Below are 20017 nucleotides of genomic sequence, written 5' to 3' on the forward strand. Positions count from 1 at the left end.
TCCCCTCTTCCCAGCTCCCAAGAACCACCAGCCACAAGGATTTACAGCCCATTAGGGTTTTTATTCAAGATTTCTTTATCTTCAGGGTGGGCTAACAGCAAAATAACAAACAGAAGTAACTAAGACTAAACTTACCTACTCAATAAAGAGGAACAAAAAAACAAGCCACTAACCTAACTCCTAATCTAACAAAAACAGGAAAACCCCACCTCACTCGCAGGACACCCACACAACTACATGGAAGCAACCTGAATGCAGCTGTGACAGTGACAGTGCTTATTACTGAGCTTTCAGCAAAAGCTCAGCTTTGAGGACCACAGCCCAGTCACCTGTCATCTTCAGCCTGGGCTTTGAAGTAGAAATGGGGCTTGTCATAAGACTTGAGCCTACACACTGTGTAAAAGAGGGTTAAAGTTCACTCATTTGGCTTGAGCTGTGCTTACTTAAATAAAATGTTGAAAGTACCAACATATAACCAGAGAAAAGAGGCCAGCTTTTGAGACATAAACACTCTAGACTGATGCAAGAATTGCAGGAATTACCAGTTTTACCGTGCTATATATAAAGAAGTAAGAGTATAGGTGACATGCTGATACAGCATAGCACGCATAAACATGTGACTCACCAGTCACATGTGCGTAGGTGTGTTAAATTTGGTTAGAAGGAACCTGGATCGGCAACAAAAGGAGAGTTCACTGCTGGTCCGTGTAGTTGTATAACATACTCTACATTGAAAAACCATGGTCAAATGTTTACTGAATTTACAGAATTAGATGCAAGTAAAATGTCTGAGCCAATCTGTTTTATGCCTGTTCAGACACATAAATCAAGGTCTCAGTATTGTTTTAGATTTTATTACCATAAAAAACAAAAAACCCACTTCCTTTCCCATTTTATGAACAATAATCAGTGTTCTCTGTGAAGTTTGTTAGATCAGTGAGGCTCCTGTATTTTCTAATAAATGTTAATAAAAATCTTATGTAACCTTTTGAAACAGTCTTAGTGGGTCAACAACAACCACACCATATCTATTATTAAAGAGTAAGCACAATACCGCATTTGGTGATTGCATAACCTGAAGGCAGAAGTTCAACTGATTCCACCCTTGGATATGTTATCAGCTTTCTAAGTAGAGTCAAGGTGTTCATATTATATTCCATGAGAAGACACCTTCCAACAGCTTTACAATCACCTTCACATTTTTAAATAAAGAACCACATCTCATTTGAGATGCTTTCAGATAAGTTTGAGGCAGAGGGCTTGTAGGAAAGTCACTGAGCTGGTGTCAAAGATAAAAAGAGGCACGAAAATCTCTTTCCCAGTTTTTATCCTTTTGCTCCTTTCTCCTATTTTCTTCCTTCCTCTTCCCCTTCCCCTTTCCTTCCCTCTCCTCTTTATCCTTGGATGGTGGTTTCACGGCATCACGATCCCTGGCTCGGAAGTGCGTAACTTTGGCTCTTTTCATCTGTCCATACCCCAGACCCTTCTGGTCTCTCTTCAGCACAGTTGGCACCGGCTGTTGCGGCCCCTCTCCCTCTGGCCCCAGTCCTGTTCCTGGTTTCCAGCCGCAACGAACCATCATCTTGTAGCTGTTGCTGGAGGGAGGTAGACAGTAGAAGGGGGTGGCTGGAGGACGCCGCAGATTAAACTGATGGAGAGTGGAGGAGAGATGTGACGACAGGCTGCTGCTGTACTTGCTACAACACACATCACACCACTGAGTCTGGGAGGCACTGAGGAACAAAGGGATATGAAAGGACAGGTTTAAGGTTTTTTACATCTGGCTTCAAACAACAATCGAGTGCCAAAATGTACTGTAATGTAATAATAATGTAACACAGTTTTTATGCTTGCTATAATGATTCCTCACGTTCATACCGGCCATTAAAAGATCCCTTCCTAATGTAAGTGATGGGAGACAAACGCAAAAGTCCTCATTCTGTGGAAGCTTGTATGTGACTGACATCTCCCTCACCTACCAATTAATTATGTTTCACCTGTTAGGGTGGGACTAACTATACCTTTACCATTCAACCTGAGCAAGTGAAAACACCTGTGTGTTTATGTAAGGCTGATTCATAGTTTCCAACTGACAGTTTTTTCACAGCAGAGATTTTGACTTGTCTAAGCAGGAAACACACGGGTGGAGTTAATCACATTATTGATGGTTGCATGTCATTTAGGTGAGCCAGTTCCAGCTCTCTCATGATAAGCAACAGGAAATTGCAGTAACACCTATGACATGAGGTAATTTACAATCAGTGTCACCAATGCGTACTTTGACACCAGTGAGCACTTTATTTTCAAACTTTAAAATGTCCTGCTCAGTATATATCTTAGTAACAATTCGCAAATCACCACATTTTAGTGAACCTTTTCAAACAATGTCAAATAGAAATCAGCTGTGTTTATTATATCTATTGTTTAGCCCACTGTCATTGCTATAAATCTGGTGAACAGAATATTAGTTTCAGAAACCAAACTGTTGTTCATCTATTGTACAGCTTACCTGAAATTAATTAATATTGGGTTCAATTTGATCTAAAGCAACTGAGACTGTGTTCACCTGCTATGAGATTGTGTGTCTCTCTGTGCACTTCTCCCATAGCTCTCCAACTCTTCCAGCACTTCATTATGGCCCGCTGGGGAAGAAGTTAGACATGGATTAATTCAATTTCACTGTTCAGACAAACACAAATATAAAGTTATGATAAGAGTTGCATGGTTATACCTTCCAGCGCCAGGTCTTTGGCATCCCTGCCCTGCATATCAACCACTCCAACCCAGGCTGCTCCATGTTGCAGCAGGAGCCTCACCACGGCTCTCTGTCCAGACCAGCTTGCACACATCATAGCCGTCCAGAAGAAAGAATCCTTGAGGGGAGAATGCAAGCAAGTAAATACAGATTATTTGCTGGGACTCCTTAAAACTTCCTTAAGACTAAGACGAAGCTGTAACTATTATACCTGGAAGTTTATGTCGACTCCCTTTGAGAGCAGCTCTGTGAGACCAGACTGGTCTCCCTCGTGGGCACAGCGTAGCAACCTGAGTCCCTGGAGCTCCACTGACCTTTCTGAGTTGCTTGTCTCTCTTGCTGTTGTCTCTCTCCTTTGAATGCCTTCGCTTTCAGTACCAATCCATCTTTCCACAGCTGGACTGGTTTGATCCTGTCGCACATCTGCAGCCATTACTCTCCTCCTGACTCTCCTATTGGACTCTCTTTTCCTCTGTGTATTTTGATGGGCTCTGCCATAACATTTTTTGCTAAATGTACTCCTTGATACTTCTTGTCCTTGATCATCATCTTTCATTACATTTTCATAGAACTGCTTGGCCTCTTCCCCACTAAGCACACAGCCTGTTAAAGAGCTGGACTGTCCTGTTGTTTCAATGCTGAAAATATCCTGCTCACTGGCAGGAGTAAAGCCTAAAGTAGCCATAAGGACTGACTGTAGTTTAACTAGTTCACTGTCATTTTATTGAAAGTCAGTCTGAGTAACAGTATCCTATTTCAGCTAAGGAAAGCTGAAATGCTCTTGCTATGGCAGCATACTATGGTATTACGTTGAGATTTTAAAAGGCTGGTGAAATGTGGACGTACACAACAGAAATGTCTTACATTTTATGAGCCACAAATATCATGTTTAGGTTATAATTCCCTATTTGTTAGCAAAGAAGCTAGCAAGCAAAAGAAGCTAGCTTACTTATTTTGACATGTGGTGGTACGAGTGATTTTCTGTCAGACTTATTCTTATACACACTATACAACGTTATATTTTACCAAACGCAATTTACATTTAACTACCTGAATAAGACAAGAGTCGACAGTCAGCCTTTGTAGCTTTACCAAAGTGGTTAGCCTAGGTTAGCATTAGCATTATCTTTCAGACACATGAATGGCTGATAATTTATGATTACTTAAAGAACTCAGTCTGTTAACATTTCCCTGGTCGCTTAAAGTGATTATCTAGAAGAAGGCGCAAACTAGGAGCAACAATAACTTAATTTCTTTAAGAATAAAAACGTTACCACAAGCTAACGTGACCCCCTCTTCCTGTTTGTAAACACAACACCGTGCGTAACGTTACGTGACTAAAGGGAAATACTGCCACCTATGGGACTGGGGGTCGCCTCCTCTGTTGAACTTTGTAAGCCATGAACAACCCATGGTGTTTATGAAGTAAAATTTAAATACCACAATGTAAAAAAATGTAACTCTATATTATAATTTTATTTAAGTAAAACTACTAAACTAGGACAACCTGTGGAGGAAGCAGGAATGGGTGAAGAGATAATGAGGAGAGTGAGAAAGGAGTGAAAAGTGGTCATTATTTGTGAACATCACTTTACAAGTTCAAAATCCTTTTGTTTCTAATTTCAGCCATACAGGTGTGGAGTGTAGTAATGCCCATGACTTACCATTTCTTGCTGGTTTGGGGAATCATAAGGTGTGTTACTGCCTGAGGTGGGCTCTGGCATCCCCATGAAAACACAATTATATTAAATAAAATAAACTTTCTATTCCTGGGAAAACCAGGACATTTTAGGCAGCTCTTCACAATACAGTATTGAGTATGTTCATTTCACTTACCATTATTAATTTAGTCAGGTGTAAGTTATGCAGGAAGCTCCCATCAGTTTCAAATGAGGTGGCCTCACACAGTTCCTACTGCAGGTACAAGAATCCTGGAAGTTTCCCTTTGAGTGAAAGAAAGGTTTCAAGTCAAACTAATCTGTCTATGGAAATAACTAAATATTTATCAATCATCCATTTAATACTTGAAGAAAATCAACTAATAAATGTACTAGTTTTAGAACAGAGTTACAGTCTGTCCGTGGGACCAGAGACCCGCTGCAGACAGGACAACCGAGGAGGAACAAGCCCGAGCTAGTTAGCAGCGACTTCATTTTCTAATTTAAACACTTACATTTAGCACCTCAGGAATAAATAACAGCACCATACAAATGAATACTCCATATGAACTAAGCAAAAAGTCAGATTAGGTTTATAGAGCATTGTGGATCTGTAATGGCAGGGAGCGGACAGACATCTGAAAAAGACGTCAAAGCGGCGGAAAGATACAAATCACATTTTTTCGTTAGGACCTTCACAATAAAATCAGAGTGGAAACAGAGTGCAGATCGTGGATTGCGATTACCCAAGAAGATAATCATATGATGTCTTTGTCAGGTGGCCCACCCCTTTGTTCACGCCAAATTCCTCAGCATGAAAAAGGTTATGTTAAACCTTATGTAGCCAAGCGTCTTGTTTTGCCTGTGTATTTAATATCAAAATAACAAATGTGACATGGTGATGGAGTACAATGAGCACTATAGCCACACATGTTTTTATGTCTGTACTCAATGTGTGAACCCCAAAACAGTATCCAACAACAACCAACACTTTAAGGCAGTTCAGACACTTCAAAAAGCATAGCACATAGCAAACACAGGAGAGTCTGTTACACTTACATTACTTGGTTGTGTTTTAAGTGGTACTTACTGGTGCCAATGAAAATAAGAGCCTATTTGACTCTATGCCTAACTCTAGCTGGCACTGTTTAGTGGCAAATACGACCTCATTAAAATAGTTAATTTAGTAGTGGTAGCCAGTCCAATCAGATTCACGTTTTAAATAAGGTCAAAATTCTACTTGTAATGTCAATGTCACAAACTGCGTAGGCTGTAGCCGCGTGAGGAAGGGATGACGACATCATCACAAAACCAGAATCAGAAACCCTAACCCTTTCACTTAAAAGATATTTGGCTTGGTGTTTAGTTTACGTTCAATTAACGTATTTAAAGGAAATAATAAAAAGGTAAAATACTGCAACAGTCAAATATAAATATACATTGATACATTGAAAATACTATAACCATGTACAAAAGTGTTTTAGAATACTGTGAATATAGTGCGACAGTGAGTCAGCATGCACATTACCAGGAACCTGAAACTGAAGCAGCTAAGTGGAACTCATCCATCATTTATTATTTATAATGTCACACACACCTGGACAATACTAAATACAATTTCAACTTCTGACACCATAGAATGTCTATGTGTATTATCTTAACATATTACAAATGTCAGAAGAGTCCATCCGCAGGTCTACTTTTACCTTGATGTCCCTATTCAGTCCAAGCTAATTGGGATTGTGCCTTTTCTCTTTTTCTGCTCTCAACATGATTCTTGTGTCAATTAGGAAACATTTAATGCTGTTTTATTGCTTATATACTGTTCATCTACTATTAATTAAACATCCTAAACATATACTTTGTACTGCTTTGTTGTTTTGCATAAATATATAATGCCATATATTGCAAGAGTGAGATCATTTTTGGCCCTCTCAAAGATTTGTCGCAGCAGCACCCTCATGTGGTTCACCTGTTTCTTGCCTGTGCTCCTGTATTGATTCATTATCAGATTATCTATCATCTTGTTATTATCATTAATACATGTTTCTATTGTTTTAACATTATCATTTGTAATTACGTTAATCAAATGCCCATCTTATATTTCTGCCATTTCCTTTATTAACCTTGTTCTATTGTTTTCTGTTTGTGTTCATATGTCTGCAGGGTTTTAATAAAACATATTTTTGTTGTGATTAATATCATCTTTTTCCAATGAAAATGTTCACTGCATTCAATGGTATGTAGTTTATCTTTGATAATTATGTTACCTTGTCAGTAAAGTTTATTTGATTGGCTTTTATCATGAAACAGTCTCTTCAGCGACAACACACTTTTAGTGTCAAGGCATTTAACTGCACACATGGCTTTGAGTAATTAATGGTGATTAAATAAATAATGTGGTGGTCTATATGGAGACAGATTCATTCAATTCTGCTTGCACCTGATTGATCAATTAAAGATAAATACAATAATGCAGTTTCATGTACTTACAGATGTATTGATAAAATGCAGGATCAAACAGTAATAGCTCATGTATTGAGCATGTGTTAGGTTTCAGATGTGAGGAGCATTATTATAATTCAGTACTTCCGAGTCTAAGCATGTTTACCTTTTTCAAACATTGCTCAAAAACATCTGTACACATACTAGTAGAGTGAATAATAGTTTTATTATTATGGCACTTTTCTAAACAGTTAAAAAAAAAAGTTTGGCTACAGAGAAGCCTGAACAAAAACATGAAACAAAGTGAAACGAAACAAACATATTATGACAAAACAAAAGAACTAAACAAGATCTCCGAAATCTTTTTAGTGTCATTTGTGTCCATTTGTGTGACCATGATTGTATCCAGTTTGACAGCAGGCTCGTGTGTGTGTGTGTGTGTGTGTGTGTGTGTGTGTGTGTGTGTGTGTGTGTGTGTGTGTGTGTGAGACCAATCTCGGTGTAACTGTGGACCTCGGAAAGACCAGATGATAGAAATTCACATGCGTGTTACTAGTGTTTGTTGGTAAGATCAGGGAGCTTGAATGAGAAAAGTGCTGCATGGAGGATGTGTCAGGCACAGGGGTGGGAGGGATGAATTACAGGGACTAAACCCTCATGCAGATTGTATTGAGTGGTGATGTAGTGCTTTTGAAGAGTGCAGACTTGAAGCTTGCAGAAAAGAGCATAGCTTGTTATGCTGCACAGAGGAATCAGTTTTGACACTAGTACAGTGATTTTGCATGTTTTTGCCCTCAATCCATTAAAAGGTTTGCCAACAAAACAATCCCAATGTATTAGGGTGTAATGATTCAGCTAGTGCTTTGTTTACTCCAGTACTTTGCACAGTTACTAGAAAAACAGACACCCCTGTACAATCCAATAACACTCCCATCCAATTTTTTTTTTGTAGTTTTAAGTATCTGGAATCGAAGAAAAGAACAGAATGATTGCGCAGACTGTGCTTTACTTCCTTTTTGATCAGACAGGTTTTGATTAAAATGAATCAATACAAAGTTTGTGTTTACACATTTGGCTTGTTTAACAAAGGCTTTTTATAGAAACACATATTATGTACTGAAAAGTATCATTTAGATTATTGTTAATAATGATCCCCAGTTCTAGCAATATAATTTTTGTAAAACTTACAATGGTTACTTTCTGTTTAGACTGTGTCAGAGAGGTGGTGAATGGAAATTGGCTGTGTGGTCATTTTAAGGATGTACTTTATGGTGTTGTTTTCGATTTTGTTTTCTACAACAGAGAATTATTAATTTTACCAAATGAATCAAAGTCTCATCACTCATGACAATCCAGTGTTCATGGCAGCTTAAATCTAGCTAAATTAGGGCTTTAAATATATTTTGGTTTCTTATTCTTTCTCAAATAATATTACAAAAATCTGAATCTGAATTGATTCTTAATGACACCCACCCATACAAACATGCAAAACCACAGGCACGATAATTCAAAACCAAAGCTTCACTGGAGTTGTGATACTACAGAATCGAACTAGTGGTATTTACTGATGTGTCTATTTCTGTCCCCAGTCTGTGTAAATGTCTGTCCACAGTGGGGACAGGAGTATGGCCTCTCCCCTGTGTGTATCCTCATGTGAACGTTCAGTTTGTCTTTGCTAATAAAGCGCTTGTTGCAGCAGGTGCATGTGTAAGGTTTGTCCCCCGTGTGATACCGCTGGTGCATCTTCAGCTCCGTCATGCGACCGTAAGTCCTGCCGCACTCAGGACACTCGTAGCTGGGCCGCACCTCCATGTGCTGTCTGCTGTGGAGCCGCAGCCCGCTGGACGACCTGAAGCTCTTGCTGCACTGCGAACACTGGAAGGGTTTCTCTCCGGTGTGGATGTGGATGTGTAACTTGAGGCTGGCGGCGGACGGGAAGCCGTTGCCGCAGATGGAGCACAGGTGAGGTCTCTCCCCCGAGTGGATGCTCAGGTGCTTCTCCAGCTTGTTCTTGTTCAAGAAAGTCCTGCCGCAGACGGGGCAGTTCAACGGCTGCTCTCCCTCGTGTGTGCTCATGTGCTCCGTCAGCTCCATCAGCGTGGAGAAAGCCAAATCACACCGAGTGCACGAGTACGGCCTCTCCTTTTTGAATTTCCTGTGTTTGAGACAGTGTTGCTCCAGATCTTCCTTGACCTCAAAGGTCTCAATACAGCAGGTGCACTGGTATGGTCTTTCTTGAGTATGAGTCCGCAGGTGATATTTCAAAGCCGTTAACTGTAGAAAGACGCTGTCACAATGTGGACATCTAGATTCCCGCCTGTCGTGGACCAGTATGTGCCTCTTGTAGTGAGACAGCTTGATGAAGCGCTTGCGGCACAATGAACAGTAATACTGTTCGTTCTGGTGGCCTTGCTCGTGCTTCTTCAGTGCGTACTCGACCTTAAACTTCTTTCCACAGGTGTTGCAGGTGTAAGACTTTTCATGAACCCCCATGTGCGTCTCCAGTTCTTCTGGACTGTTGAAGGTTTCGTTACATTTCGGACAAGTCCCATTGTTTTCTTTCACATGAATCTCCAGGTGTTTGTTTAGGTCCTCCGGGAAGGCAAAGTTCTTCTGACAATCGGGACATGTGTAACACTCACCGTTTGCTGCTTTGCGATGGGTTACTATGTGCCTTTTCAAATGATACATTCGACCAAATACTTTACCGCAGTCGCCGCAGATGAGGCTTCGAGGACTGGACTGGACCTTCTTGTGTAGTTTGAGATGACTGGCTAGTGCAGCCTTCTCCTTGAACTGTTTATCACAAGCAAGACACGTCAGGCCTTCGACTGCATGAGTCTTCTTGTGAGCTTTCAGTTCCAGCCAGCTACTTAAATTTTTCCCACATTTGGAGCAGATGTACTGGCCCAATCCGTGCTGGTTCCTCAGGTGTCGGGTCATGTGGTAGGACTGGCTGAAGGTCAAAGTGCAGACCGGGCAAGTGAACGGTTTCTCCTTTGTGTGTGTCCTCATGTGTCTGGCAAGTTTGTTTGGACCTCTGAAGCGCCTGTCAACACAGATGGGACAAAAATGGCCTTTTGTTTTTGTTTTAGAAGCATCTTTTTCTTTCTTACTTCCTCCATGTGGAGATTTAGCTTCATTTGTGTCCTTGACTTCTGTCTTAACATTAACTCCAGATCTTTTCTCCTGAGAATCCCCATTACCAGCAGAGTCTGCATTATTCTCAGCAGCATTATCATTGCAATCCTCACTCTCATTATTCTTCTTCTTACTTGATTCAATTATTGCTTCGTTTTTCACTTCATCACTTCGCTGGAAACTTCGTCTCGCTGTCTGAGTGGACTGTTTTTTTCTATGCGACATGATATGAATAAGAAACGCACCATTATTAGTGAATTTTTCATGACAGTCGGGACATGACAGGACTTGCAACGTATGCATCCTCTTGTGACTTTGCAGTTCTGAAAAGCTTCCTAAACTTTTCCCACACGTGGAGCAGACATGTTGTCCCGCGCCGTGCTGGTTCCTCAGGTGTCGGGTCATGTGGTACGACTGGCTGAAGGTCGTGGCACAGATGGGGCAGGTGAACGGTTTCTCCTTTGTGTGCGTCCTCATGTGTCTGGCGAGCTTGTTTGCATCTCTGAAGCGCCTATCAATACAGATGGGACAGTGGGGGCCTTTTGAATTGTCCGAGGAAACGACATAGTCTTCATCTTCAACATCATCATCATCATCACTGTCGTCGTCATCATTACTAGCCTTGTCGCAGCCTTCCTCCTCCATCGTCTGTGATGATGACGAGGCTTGACTTTCATCATTATCTCCTTTATTGCTGGTTTTATCACAAGCCAGATTAGTCTCATCTGCACTCTTGGACTTATCTTCATTATTATCCCTATAATATAGCTTATCGCCGTAATAGTAGTTGTCTTTGTACCTAGACGGTTTTGTTGGGGTTTTTGTCGAGCGTGGTTTAGCTTTTGTTCTTTTCTCCCCGCGCCGAGGTCGTCCTCTTTTGGCCTTCCTTTGAACAGGAGGATCTAAATCATCTCCAATATCCACACTGACCTCGTGAAAACCAAACAGTTCAGATTCATTTAAAGAGGATTCCACCTCTTTACCGATAATTAACGCTGCAGCCAAGGTCAGCGTTTCCCTCTCCAACCGTAGCCTCTCTTTTAGTGGTGGGCAGTTTGTTTTCTCAATTAGCTGAGCCAAGATAAGTTTATCTTGTAAGTCTCCATAGTTGCAAGGCCTCAGCAGTTCCTCTAATGCAGATGCAAACTGATCTACGGTCTCTCCAGGCAACTGAGCCCTCTGGTGGAACTTAAGGCGGTGCTTCTGAGAGGTGTGGTCAGAGTCAAAATACCCCGCCAGCGTTGAGATGGCTGCAGCATACGTGGCTTCACCATGGATCAGTGTTGTGTAGACACGCTGCCCCTCTGGGCCGAGGCAGTTCTGTAGAAGCACACACTTACTGGAGTCAACCAGCTCGTTTTCACCGAGCGCTTCGAGGTAATGTTCAAAAGCTTTAAGCCACTTGTGCCAAAACATGGTGGGTTCACCAGGGACAGGTAAGAAAGGTGGAGGCGGGGACAGAATTATCAGAAGAGGCTCTGGGAGTGGCTCAAAGGAGACGTCCTGTTTCGTCACCTCCTCATCTACTTCTACTGTCACTTCACCCATTCTTACAACTTTGGTGTGTGATTTTTCACTAAGGCTAATTTTATTTCTTCTTCGACTCTAGTAAGAGTCACCGAATTAAAATATCACCCTCTCTGGTCCGTGTTTAAGCTCCTGATGTTTCATCCCACTCAGGAAAGTCTAGGGAAGCTGGAAGAGAAACAAACAAATTAGTTTCAGACTTGCATGTAATTTCTTTCTGTTGCACTAAAACACATAAAGCTTAGAGAAGGCCTGAAGCGCTCCTGCATCAGTCATGAGAATGATTTAGGGGATTTACTAATCCATAAAAAAAAGGGGACTTGCATGGAGCAAAACAATTAGTCAACTTTGATACAGCAGAGGCTGAGATATACTGACTGCCTGAAACACAACTCATTGCATCTTTTTTGTTTTTCTTCGACCCTCCCTGCCTGTTAACCTCCTCTCTCTTTCAAGCTCCATACCGCACAGATTAAATAATGCAGACTTTCTATTAAAAACGTCTAGTCTCCAAGCCTAAACTGTGATTACAGACAGTTTTCGTGAATGATGAATAGCACTTCTAACAGTACAAACTACAGCCCCTAAAGAAATGAAAAATGATTAATCAACACATCTGAATCAACATCTCATACCACAGGGTCTTTATTACTTTTCCTACAACTCTTAAATAGTCTTAAATATCATAAATGTAAGGTACAAATCAAATGTGGAGTTGAACAGACTTTTCCAACATCAGTGTAACTAATCCAATCATTTATTGCTGCATCTAATAGTTATCTGTCCCACCTGCAATATAAATACTACATTTTTTGAGAGATTAACAACAGTTGACTCTATAGTGACTGGGGCCCGGTTATGGGGGTGTGTGTGTGTAGAGGGGGCTTCAGGGGGCCCCTGGGCTGGTCGGGGATTACAGATGTGTTGTTGCTTCACTCTGGGTGTTTGGGCTGTTGTTTGGGAGCCCTGCGTCTCTTTCCCCATCACTACCAACTGAAAGAAAAAACTATCACGAACTGCAAACTGCAGTATGGTCACTATAAACAACACACTACAAACTCAAACTACAGACACAGCAGAATGAACATGTCAGTGGGTTTTTAAACCGACGCCTTCTAGCTTTAACGGACAGACCCGCCCCTCCTCCACAACCGGCAGAGACAGGACAGAGGTAGATGCAGCCACAGCAGAAAGAAGGAGTTTTATTCTGACTATATTAACCGACAGTTGAGAATAAGGAGACGACAACTCACCAAACCAAACTGGGTCACAAGTCCAGACGCGTGCGGTCCGACGGGGGCAGAGAGCGGTGTAACGGCTGCTCCGGCTCCGAGCCGCTGCAGCCGTTAACTACCTGAGGAAACAGCTCACTGCCGCGCGGCGGTTACCGTGGTGATATTATATCAAAAACATTGGGCTAATTGGTAAAGCACGAAGCGAAAAATACATCCGCCATGCTGACAGTCCCTCTTCCGGACACCACAACATTTCCCCCGGGTCTGCTTCACCGCCCCACAGCGCCCCCTGCCGGCCGGGAGACATACGACAGTGTTCATACTTGAGTCATACAGGTTTGTGTTACAGTAGTATTTTATTTTTGAATGCTTTAAGCTTTTGGGTGGAGGTAGAAATTTCAGAGACGAATATCTCTAGCCTTTGACAAATAAAACTAAAATTAACTGCATGGTTATATATAGTACCATGTGTAATTTGGGTGACCCAGCCATTTATCTGATAATATATGGCAGCAGGAGTGGATAAAGTGATATAAAATATAATTTTACTTCATTGTATTTATGAATGAATGAATGAATGAGTTACTTGCAGATTAAGACAGACCAAAAAACATATACACATACTTTTAAAATAGTGTCTTGTTGAGGATAAAACCATTTTGGCTTGTGTCATATTTGTCAAGTTGTCATCAAGAGTGATTTCCCCTCTAAACTTCTTGGATGGTTTAATTTAATTTTAATAGTTTGAAGCCCAAGTAGGTAAAATTTCCAAAAAAAAAAAAAAAAATAGATTTTATACTGTTTATCAGAATGAAGCTTTCTCTTCTTTCCTGTCCCATTAATCACCTCATGACCCTTTTTATCTGGTGATTGAACTACCAAACTGTGCTTACACATTCATGCATTAGTTTTAACAGATATGTATGTCAGACATGATAAGATCAGTCACAGGGGACATTTATGTTCATGTTTTTGTTAAATCTCTGTACTTTTACTTTAGGATTCTGAATGCAGAACATATTATATGTATATATATATATATAAGTATTTTTAAATTGTTAGATTGGTACTTTTAATTAAGTAAAGGATCTGACTACTTCTTCCACCACTGTATGGCAGTTTGCAAAGTGTATACCACAGCTGTAATTAAGGCACTTTATCTCTGCTGAATTACCTCTTACATAACTGTTTAATAATTGAACTACCTGCTGGAATCAGTTTCTGTAAATTCAGGGAAAAACATCACACAGGTCCTTGCACACACTCAGCAGAACACTGAGCAGACAACAGCTGATAAAGCGCTGGTCCTTCCCTTCTTTTAGTGCTTTAACAAATGACACTACCAGTGTTCACAGGCCTGGTTGATCAGTGAGTGAGTTCACTTGAGGATTACTCAGAGTTAGTTCTCACGTTTTAAAGCACATCTTTAATTCAGTTAATGTAATATACAGGGTGATGCTCACAGACGTGTTCACTGTCCCGGCACTAAAACAGACCACACAGACGCACTGTTAAACAATGACCATTTATTCACACGCTGTATGGGACTCAAAACAAGCGTGACAGAGTGAGGAGGCTGCTGGCGGGCAGGTTGGGTGGGTGGAGAATCTTTAAATCAAACATGAGCGACAAACCGATGATTTTTGTTTGCACTTGAAGAGATGTACAAAGTACATGTGTGTCAGCCCGGCTGCTGGAGTGGAGGCCAGGGTTCAGATAGTGGGGCCTTGTGGTTCAAAAATCAATCACGCACAGTTTGAACATGATTCACTAAAATGTCCTGTAATCTTGTTCCATACTCGTCCACTGAGTTAAATTTTTTATGATTCTGTCTCCGCGTTTTCCTGTTCATCCGTCAGTGTAGCTGTGAACTCTCTCCTGTGCTGTTTCACTATTTGCTTTGAATTACACAAACGTGGCAGAACTACATACAACAGCGCACAAGTAAAAAGGGTTTCCCTGTACAAAATCCATCTTAAAAATACAAACATACATACAATGGCACACTTTGCTTAGCAGTGAACAATAGAGACAGGTGAACAGGGCATAGAGCCATTTTTTCACGCATGCTTGTACACACACGTGTCATACACACTCACACGCACACACACACACACACACACACACAGTCAGACTTGTAAAAAATTAAACTTCAGCAGAATAAAGATGAAATGTGTGGGGGTTCGGCTCAGTGCAAACATTATGGCTTGGGGAGCTGTGGTAGAAGGAGCACTGACAACAGGCAGTGGACAGTAAAAAAAAAAACAAACATGGTTTTTCATATATTCCACCCCGAACATCACACATCCCTCTCAGAAACCGCGCAACACGCTCACTGAGAATGCCTCAAGTGCTGAAGAACCCTCGCCCACACTTGCTCTCCATCCTTTATCAAATACGATGATTATCGAATGTTATTTTTTTTCTTTTCCTCTGTGTGGTGGTCTTTTAAACCTGACAGCTGCGTTTGTGTACATGAATTCAGTCTGTCAACAAAAGCTGCTCCCTCCTGTGCCGTCTTTTTTTATATTTCTCCTCACCTTTGAAGTTCCTTTCTCCCAGTGGGAGATACTGAAATGGCGAATGCATGTGTATGTTTTTGTGCACTCATGTGTAAATACAGAAAACAGAGAAGAAGCGTTGTGCAGAAATTCCATGTTCAACCAGTTCAAATTCTCTCATTTACAAAAACTGACTCATCTAGCTCTCAGCTCTCGTTGGAGAGTCTCTGGAATAGGCATGATTATCTGGTAGTACCGCCGTTGTGAAAGTGTGGAAAACGAGAACAGTAACTGTGTGTGTAAGCACAGTGACACAGAGGCGTAAAAGAGTAGGGGAGTAACACACACTCGTCAACACAGTGAGGATCATTGTGAACGAGGGCAGAGGGCAAGTGAGAAGTGTAGGTTTAGTTCTTTGGGGCATGAAGGGTTGTTTCGTCACCAGTCTTTCCCACATCTCCTTATTTTGTCCTCCTCTGTCCTCAGAAGCCGTCAGCTCTTTCCCCTTTAGACCAAACACACACCGGCCCCCCCCCTCCTTCATTTTGTGTACGTGTGTGTGTATCATTTTCTGCAGATTTTGTCTCTAGAGTCAAACAAATGAGGAAAATCCCGTCACAGGGGTGCGCGATCCCGGCGGGTTGGTGTTGGGGTTGACATGTGTGTGCGCAGGCTGCCCTGTGGGTGTGTACGCGCCACCTGTGCTGTGCTGGGTGACCACGGTCTGGTAGTAGGGCTCCGTGTCTGCGGTGGCGCACTCCTCGTAGCCAAAAGGAGCGCCGATCCCTTTAAGGCCTTTGGGCTGACGCTTCCAGGAGTTGTAGTAGGTGGGGTCGCTCATGTAGTGGTTGACGAAGGAGTGCTTTGGCTGTTCGTCCTCGTAGTCACTGTCCGTTAACTGGAGACATACAAACACATATACAGAGACACAGCAGGGGTTAGATTCTGAGGGGGATGACATCAAGCAAGGCGCCACAGCCAGGCTTGAACCACAGACATTTAGATAATATTGTCCAGCTCTTAAATAGCGCTGTTGGCACTTTTAATCCATTATGGGCAGCATTTTGGTCAAGTCAGCATGTTGCATGAGAGGTGGAGGCAGAGGGTTGGAGAGAGCTCTCTGACAGCGCATCCTGTCCAATCACATTAAATGATGATCTTAGCCACTTAATGTGATTTGTCTTTAGCTTTTCATTTCCACCTTTTCTTCTTCCACAAGCAACATCTCAGGCTGACAACACCAGCACGGTGCAGAGCACTTTCTCTTTCTCAAGTGTCTATCAAACATCTTTCATTATCCAAGAATACAACAAGAGTCCAGGTTTCACAGTGGCATGAAAATGGCTGGCTGGTTTTAATTTCTTTTTTTTTTTTTGGTGATAAATGATAGATAATAAATTATTGGCGTTCTGGTGGCATACATCCCCCCATCCCTCCATCCCTTCATTTCCTGTCATGTCTCCACTGTGTGCCAACTAATAAAGGCAAAAAATGCTGGGAAAAAATAAACAAAGCAGAACAGAGGTGGGATTACAAATTCATTAAGCCAAATAGTGAGGACACAAAGTGTTAAACCAAGTAAAAGCCACAAAAACAACTGTTGTTCTTTCGCTGAGCACTTCTGGATCGTTGGTGCTAATGTTTTTTTTGCCTTTATTAAACATGTAACTGTAGAGATTTGACATGAAATGAGGGGGCGAGGGATGACATGCAATAAAGGTCTCCGGCTGGAACCTTGTACATTGACATTACATGGTCAGTATAGAGTAGTATAGATGGTAACGATAACATGGGATGTGTCTTAACTGTTTGAAGCCTACTACTAAAGAGAGAGAGAGAGAGAGAGAGAGAGAGAGAGAGCTAGAGGTACCTCTGACTCAGAGACCTCAGTGGGCTTCTCAGTGAGTGTGGTGCTCTCCGTCAGCACGGCTCCATTATAGTTGTTACAGATGTCCTCGTCTGAGTAGTGAAGACCACCTGGACTGGGCCTCGGAGGAGACCTGCACAAACACACACACATACAGACATTAAATCTGCTACATGTGATATATTTTGATCAAATCAGTGTGTGTGTCAGTGTGTGTGCGAGTGTTCACCTGGTCCCATTCTTTTTCAGGAAGGAGTTCTTGGTGTTGAGCGCTCTGCTGTTGAGCTCCAGAGCGGTGAATCCTCCGTTATCCAGAGTTACAGACTCCTCCGCTGTGGACACGTGCTTCCCTGGAGGAAAAACAGAAGGAATCAGATAAATACTAAAAATTCAAAGCAATTCAGTCACTCGTTCGGGATAACCGTAGAAAAACTGTCCTGAAATTGTTCCTCTCGCTGTACAGACTTTATGTGTGATCATTCTTTTATTCATCTTGTTTTCAGCTACCTCTCAGGCTTGAGAATAAGAAGCAAATTAAACACGAATGCATAATTTGGCATTCAGGCAATAACCATGCAGAAAACCTTCATCATTAAGGCACCAATAACCATAACAAAAGGAACAATAAAGGGAACAATGTCAGGTTTTAAATTGGAAGAAATATGGTTAGCGCACACCAAGGTGCTCTGGATGATTTAAAGCCAACTGAACAAAAATTTCAATGACTCCTATTCATTCCTCCGTTGTGTTAATGTTTGTGCGGTCGCCCTGCCTGCTCTCTGTCCTCCTACAGCAACTCCCTCACTGCGTTTGATCACTCTGCTGCCCAGAGGTTGTGCCAAGGTTTCTGTGGCAACTCAGATTAACAGCTGTCCTGATGTAACCTGCTTATTAAGACTCATTTTGTATTGCAGATGTAGGCACGCACACGCACACGCACACACACACATAAACACACACACACACACACACACACACACACAAAGTGACTGCTGTGCCTGCAAATAAGAGCTTCACAGGAAGCCTGAGAGGAGTAGAAACGTAGAGGCAGACAGGAAGGAAAGCCTCAACATGAAGAGGCAAAGCTTTAGATGAGTTACTGGGCAACACATCACACAAACTAACAGTGTTTTGTCATAATGAGGAGGGAGTTTGTCCTTCAACTCATGTTGGTGAGCATCTGTCCCACCGAGGCTTCATTGAGTAAGACTCTGATCCCTCCAGCTCCAGGCTGCTCAGTTCTCTCACTGACCCTGTGGAGGTGGTGTGAGCTCAAACATAAGAGAGCCACGTCCAGGTTTGAGTATGAACACTGGGATGAAACACTCGAGTTAGCAATCTTTCCCGTGGATCTCTCGTTGGAGAGGTCCACGGGAATAATGACGCCCTTGAAAGTGGTGCAGGTTTTTTCTCTATCATTCTTAAGGTTTGCATGAGTAGTTCTCAATTGTTGTAACAGTTGAGAACCACTCAAAATGCAGATGTAGTTTTAGTAAGTTTTAGTCTTTTGCATTTGCCAAGGAAAAGAAATCTTTGTTCCACAGTTTCATAACCATTAACAATTTATCCAAAAATGTGCACAAGGAAACAATTGTGTTGCTCACTTGTTGAACATAGAAGAAAGTTCCCAGGATACATTCTTAGAAGAATTTTACACAACATTGGGGAAACGAATCAAAATGAACCAATTCTCGACTCAAAATCGAATCGGGAAATCATTTTACAGCCTGAACAACAATGCTACAGACCTGTGCCACAGGCCTTGTACTTGGTGCTGTGTCCATGCAGCAGCAGGGTGAAGACCAAGACCAGAATGAGGATGAGTCCCACCAGAGCCATGACCAGTAGGAACCACCACTCCTCATAGAAGGGACGCTCCGACAGCGCTGCAGGCAGAGAGAGGGACACATGTAAGGGGGATATAACACTTTGATCCATGTTGAAGCTGTAGTTTCTCCCACAGGACCAGAAGTACTCCTCACAGCCTGTAAATGAGGACGGACTCTTTAACTGAGCCATTGAATTGTCATAAAAATTTTCCATGCTGAGTAAAACAAACCACCATCTCTTTCCCTTGGTTAGGTAATGGGGAAGAGAGAAGAAGCTACATGAACGTCTGGATTAAAGACTTCTCATGATTTATAATTTAACAATAAATTTGGAGTAATACTGTAGCTAGAAAACATAATGGCTTGCACAATAAGCTCGGTTGTAGTTTGCACGACTCTGCCTCTAGATGGCGACACACCCAAAGGCACACGGACCACAATCATACTAACTTCCTACAGTGAATCCAACAGACCAGAAATTCAGTCAAACCTCAATCACACAAGTTGGATCACCCTGGGTTTGTTCATTAACCCGAGCTCCAGCAGTGTGTGTGTGCGTCCGTGTTTACCAGCGAGAGCAGCAGAGGGTGTACTCGGCTGTCCGTAACCATAGCGATTAACAGCGATGACTCTGAACTCGTAGCTGATCCCTGACCTCAGGCGCTCCATCGGCACTGACACGGATCTGCTGCTGGGAGGGAGGGGTCTGATGAAGGCATCCCACACCCCCTCATCTGCAGAGGGAGAGAGAGAGAGAGAGAGAGAGAGAGAGAGGGAGGGAGGGGGAGAGAGAGAGAGAGAGAGAGGGAGGGGGAGAGAGAGAGAGAGAGGGAGGGGGAGAGAGAGAGAGAGAGAGAGAGAGAGTCACAGTTTGATGGTATGCCAGACAAAGACAAGAGAGGGGATGCCCTTTCAGATGTCATGATGTGATTCAAGATTACAAATCAAATCAAATTCCCTTCCAGCTGATGATAGTGATGATGATTGTGTGATGATGACAATGATCACTGTTATTACCATTAATAAAATGGTTATTAGTATTATTATCAGAAGTAGAAT

The 20017-nt window shown here is 42.1% G+C and overlaps 3 protein-coding genes across 3 annotated transcripts in view; all 3 read right to left on the minus strand.

Annotated features, from left to right (window-relative positions):
* Positions 1-40: 40 nt before the first annotated feature.
* LOC111663276 (G patch domain and ankyrin repeat-containing protein 1) lies at positions 41-4253 on the minus strand. Its single transcript, XM_023417416.2, has 4 exons — positions 2967-4253; positions 2732-2873; positions 2567-2642; positions 41-1733 (listed from the first exon to the last, which is right to left on the minus strand). Exons 1-4 carry the CDS (start codon positions 3438-3440, stop codon positions 1286-1288), a joined length of 1140 nt encoding a protein of 379 aa, XP_023273184.1. The 5' UTR covers positions 3441-4253; the 3' UTR covers positions 41-1285.
* Positions 4254-7065: 2812 nt separating this feature from the next.
* On the minus strand, positions 7066-12994 carry LOC111663313 (uncharacterized). The gene is made up of 2 exons (XM_023417480.2): positions 12780-12994; positions 7066-11694 (listed from the first exon to the last, which is right to left on the minus strand). Exon 2 carries the CDS (start codon positions 11545-11547, stop codon positions 8410-8412), a length of 3138 nt encoding a protein of 1045 aa, XP_023273248.1. The 5' UTR covers positions 11548-11694; positions 12780-12994; the 3' UTR covers positions 7066-8409.
* Positions 12995-14272: 1278 nt separating this feature from the next.
* The window catches only part of LOC111663304 (protein sidekick-1), a 219891-nt gene continuing 214146 nt past the window's right edge, over positions 14273-20017 (minus strand). Inside the window, exons 42-46 of the mRNA XM_023417470.2 lie at positions 19528-19692; positions 18878-19015; positions 17359-17479; positions 17133-17262; positions 14273-16160 (exon numbers count right to left, since the gene is read on the minus strand). Of these exons, the coding sequence (XP_023273238.1) occupies positions 15855-16160; positions 17133-17262; positions 17359-17479; positions 18878-19015; positions 19528-19692 (860 nt within the window). The 3' untranslated portion in view covers positions 14273-15854. The remainder of the gene's footprint in view (positions 16161-17132; positions 17263-17358; positions 17480-18877; positions 19016-19527; positions 19693-20017) is intronic.

This window comes from Seriola lalandi, unplaced genomic scaffold (genome assembly GCF_002814215.2).
Source record: "Seriola lalandi dorsalis isolate HSWRI2012SDOR001 ecotype SW California unplaced genomic scaffold, Sedor1 jcf7180002054574, whole genome shotgun sequence".
NCBI classification, from domain to species: Eukaryota; Metazoa; Chordata; class Actinopteri; order Carangiformes; family Carangidae; genus Seriola; species Seriola lalandi.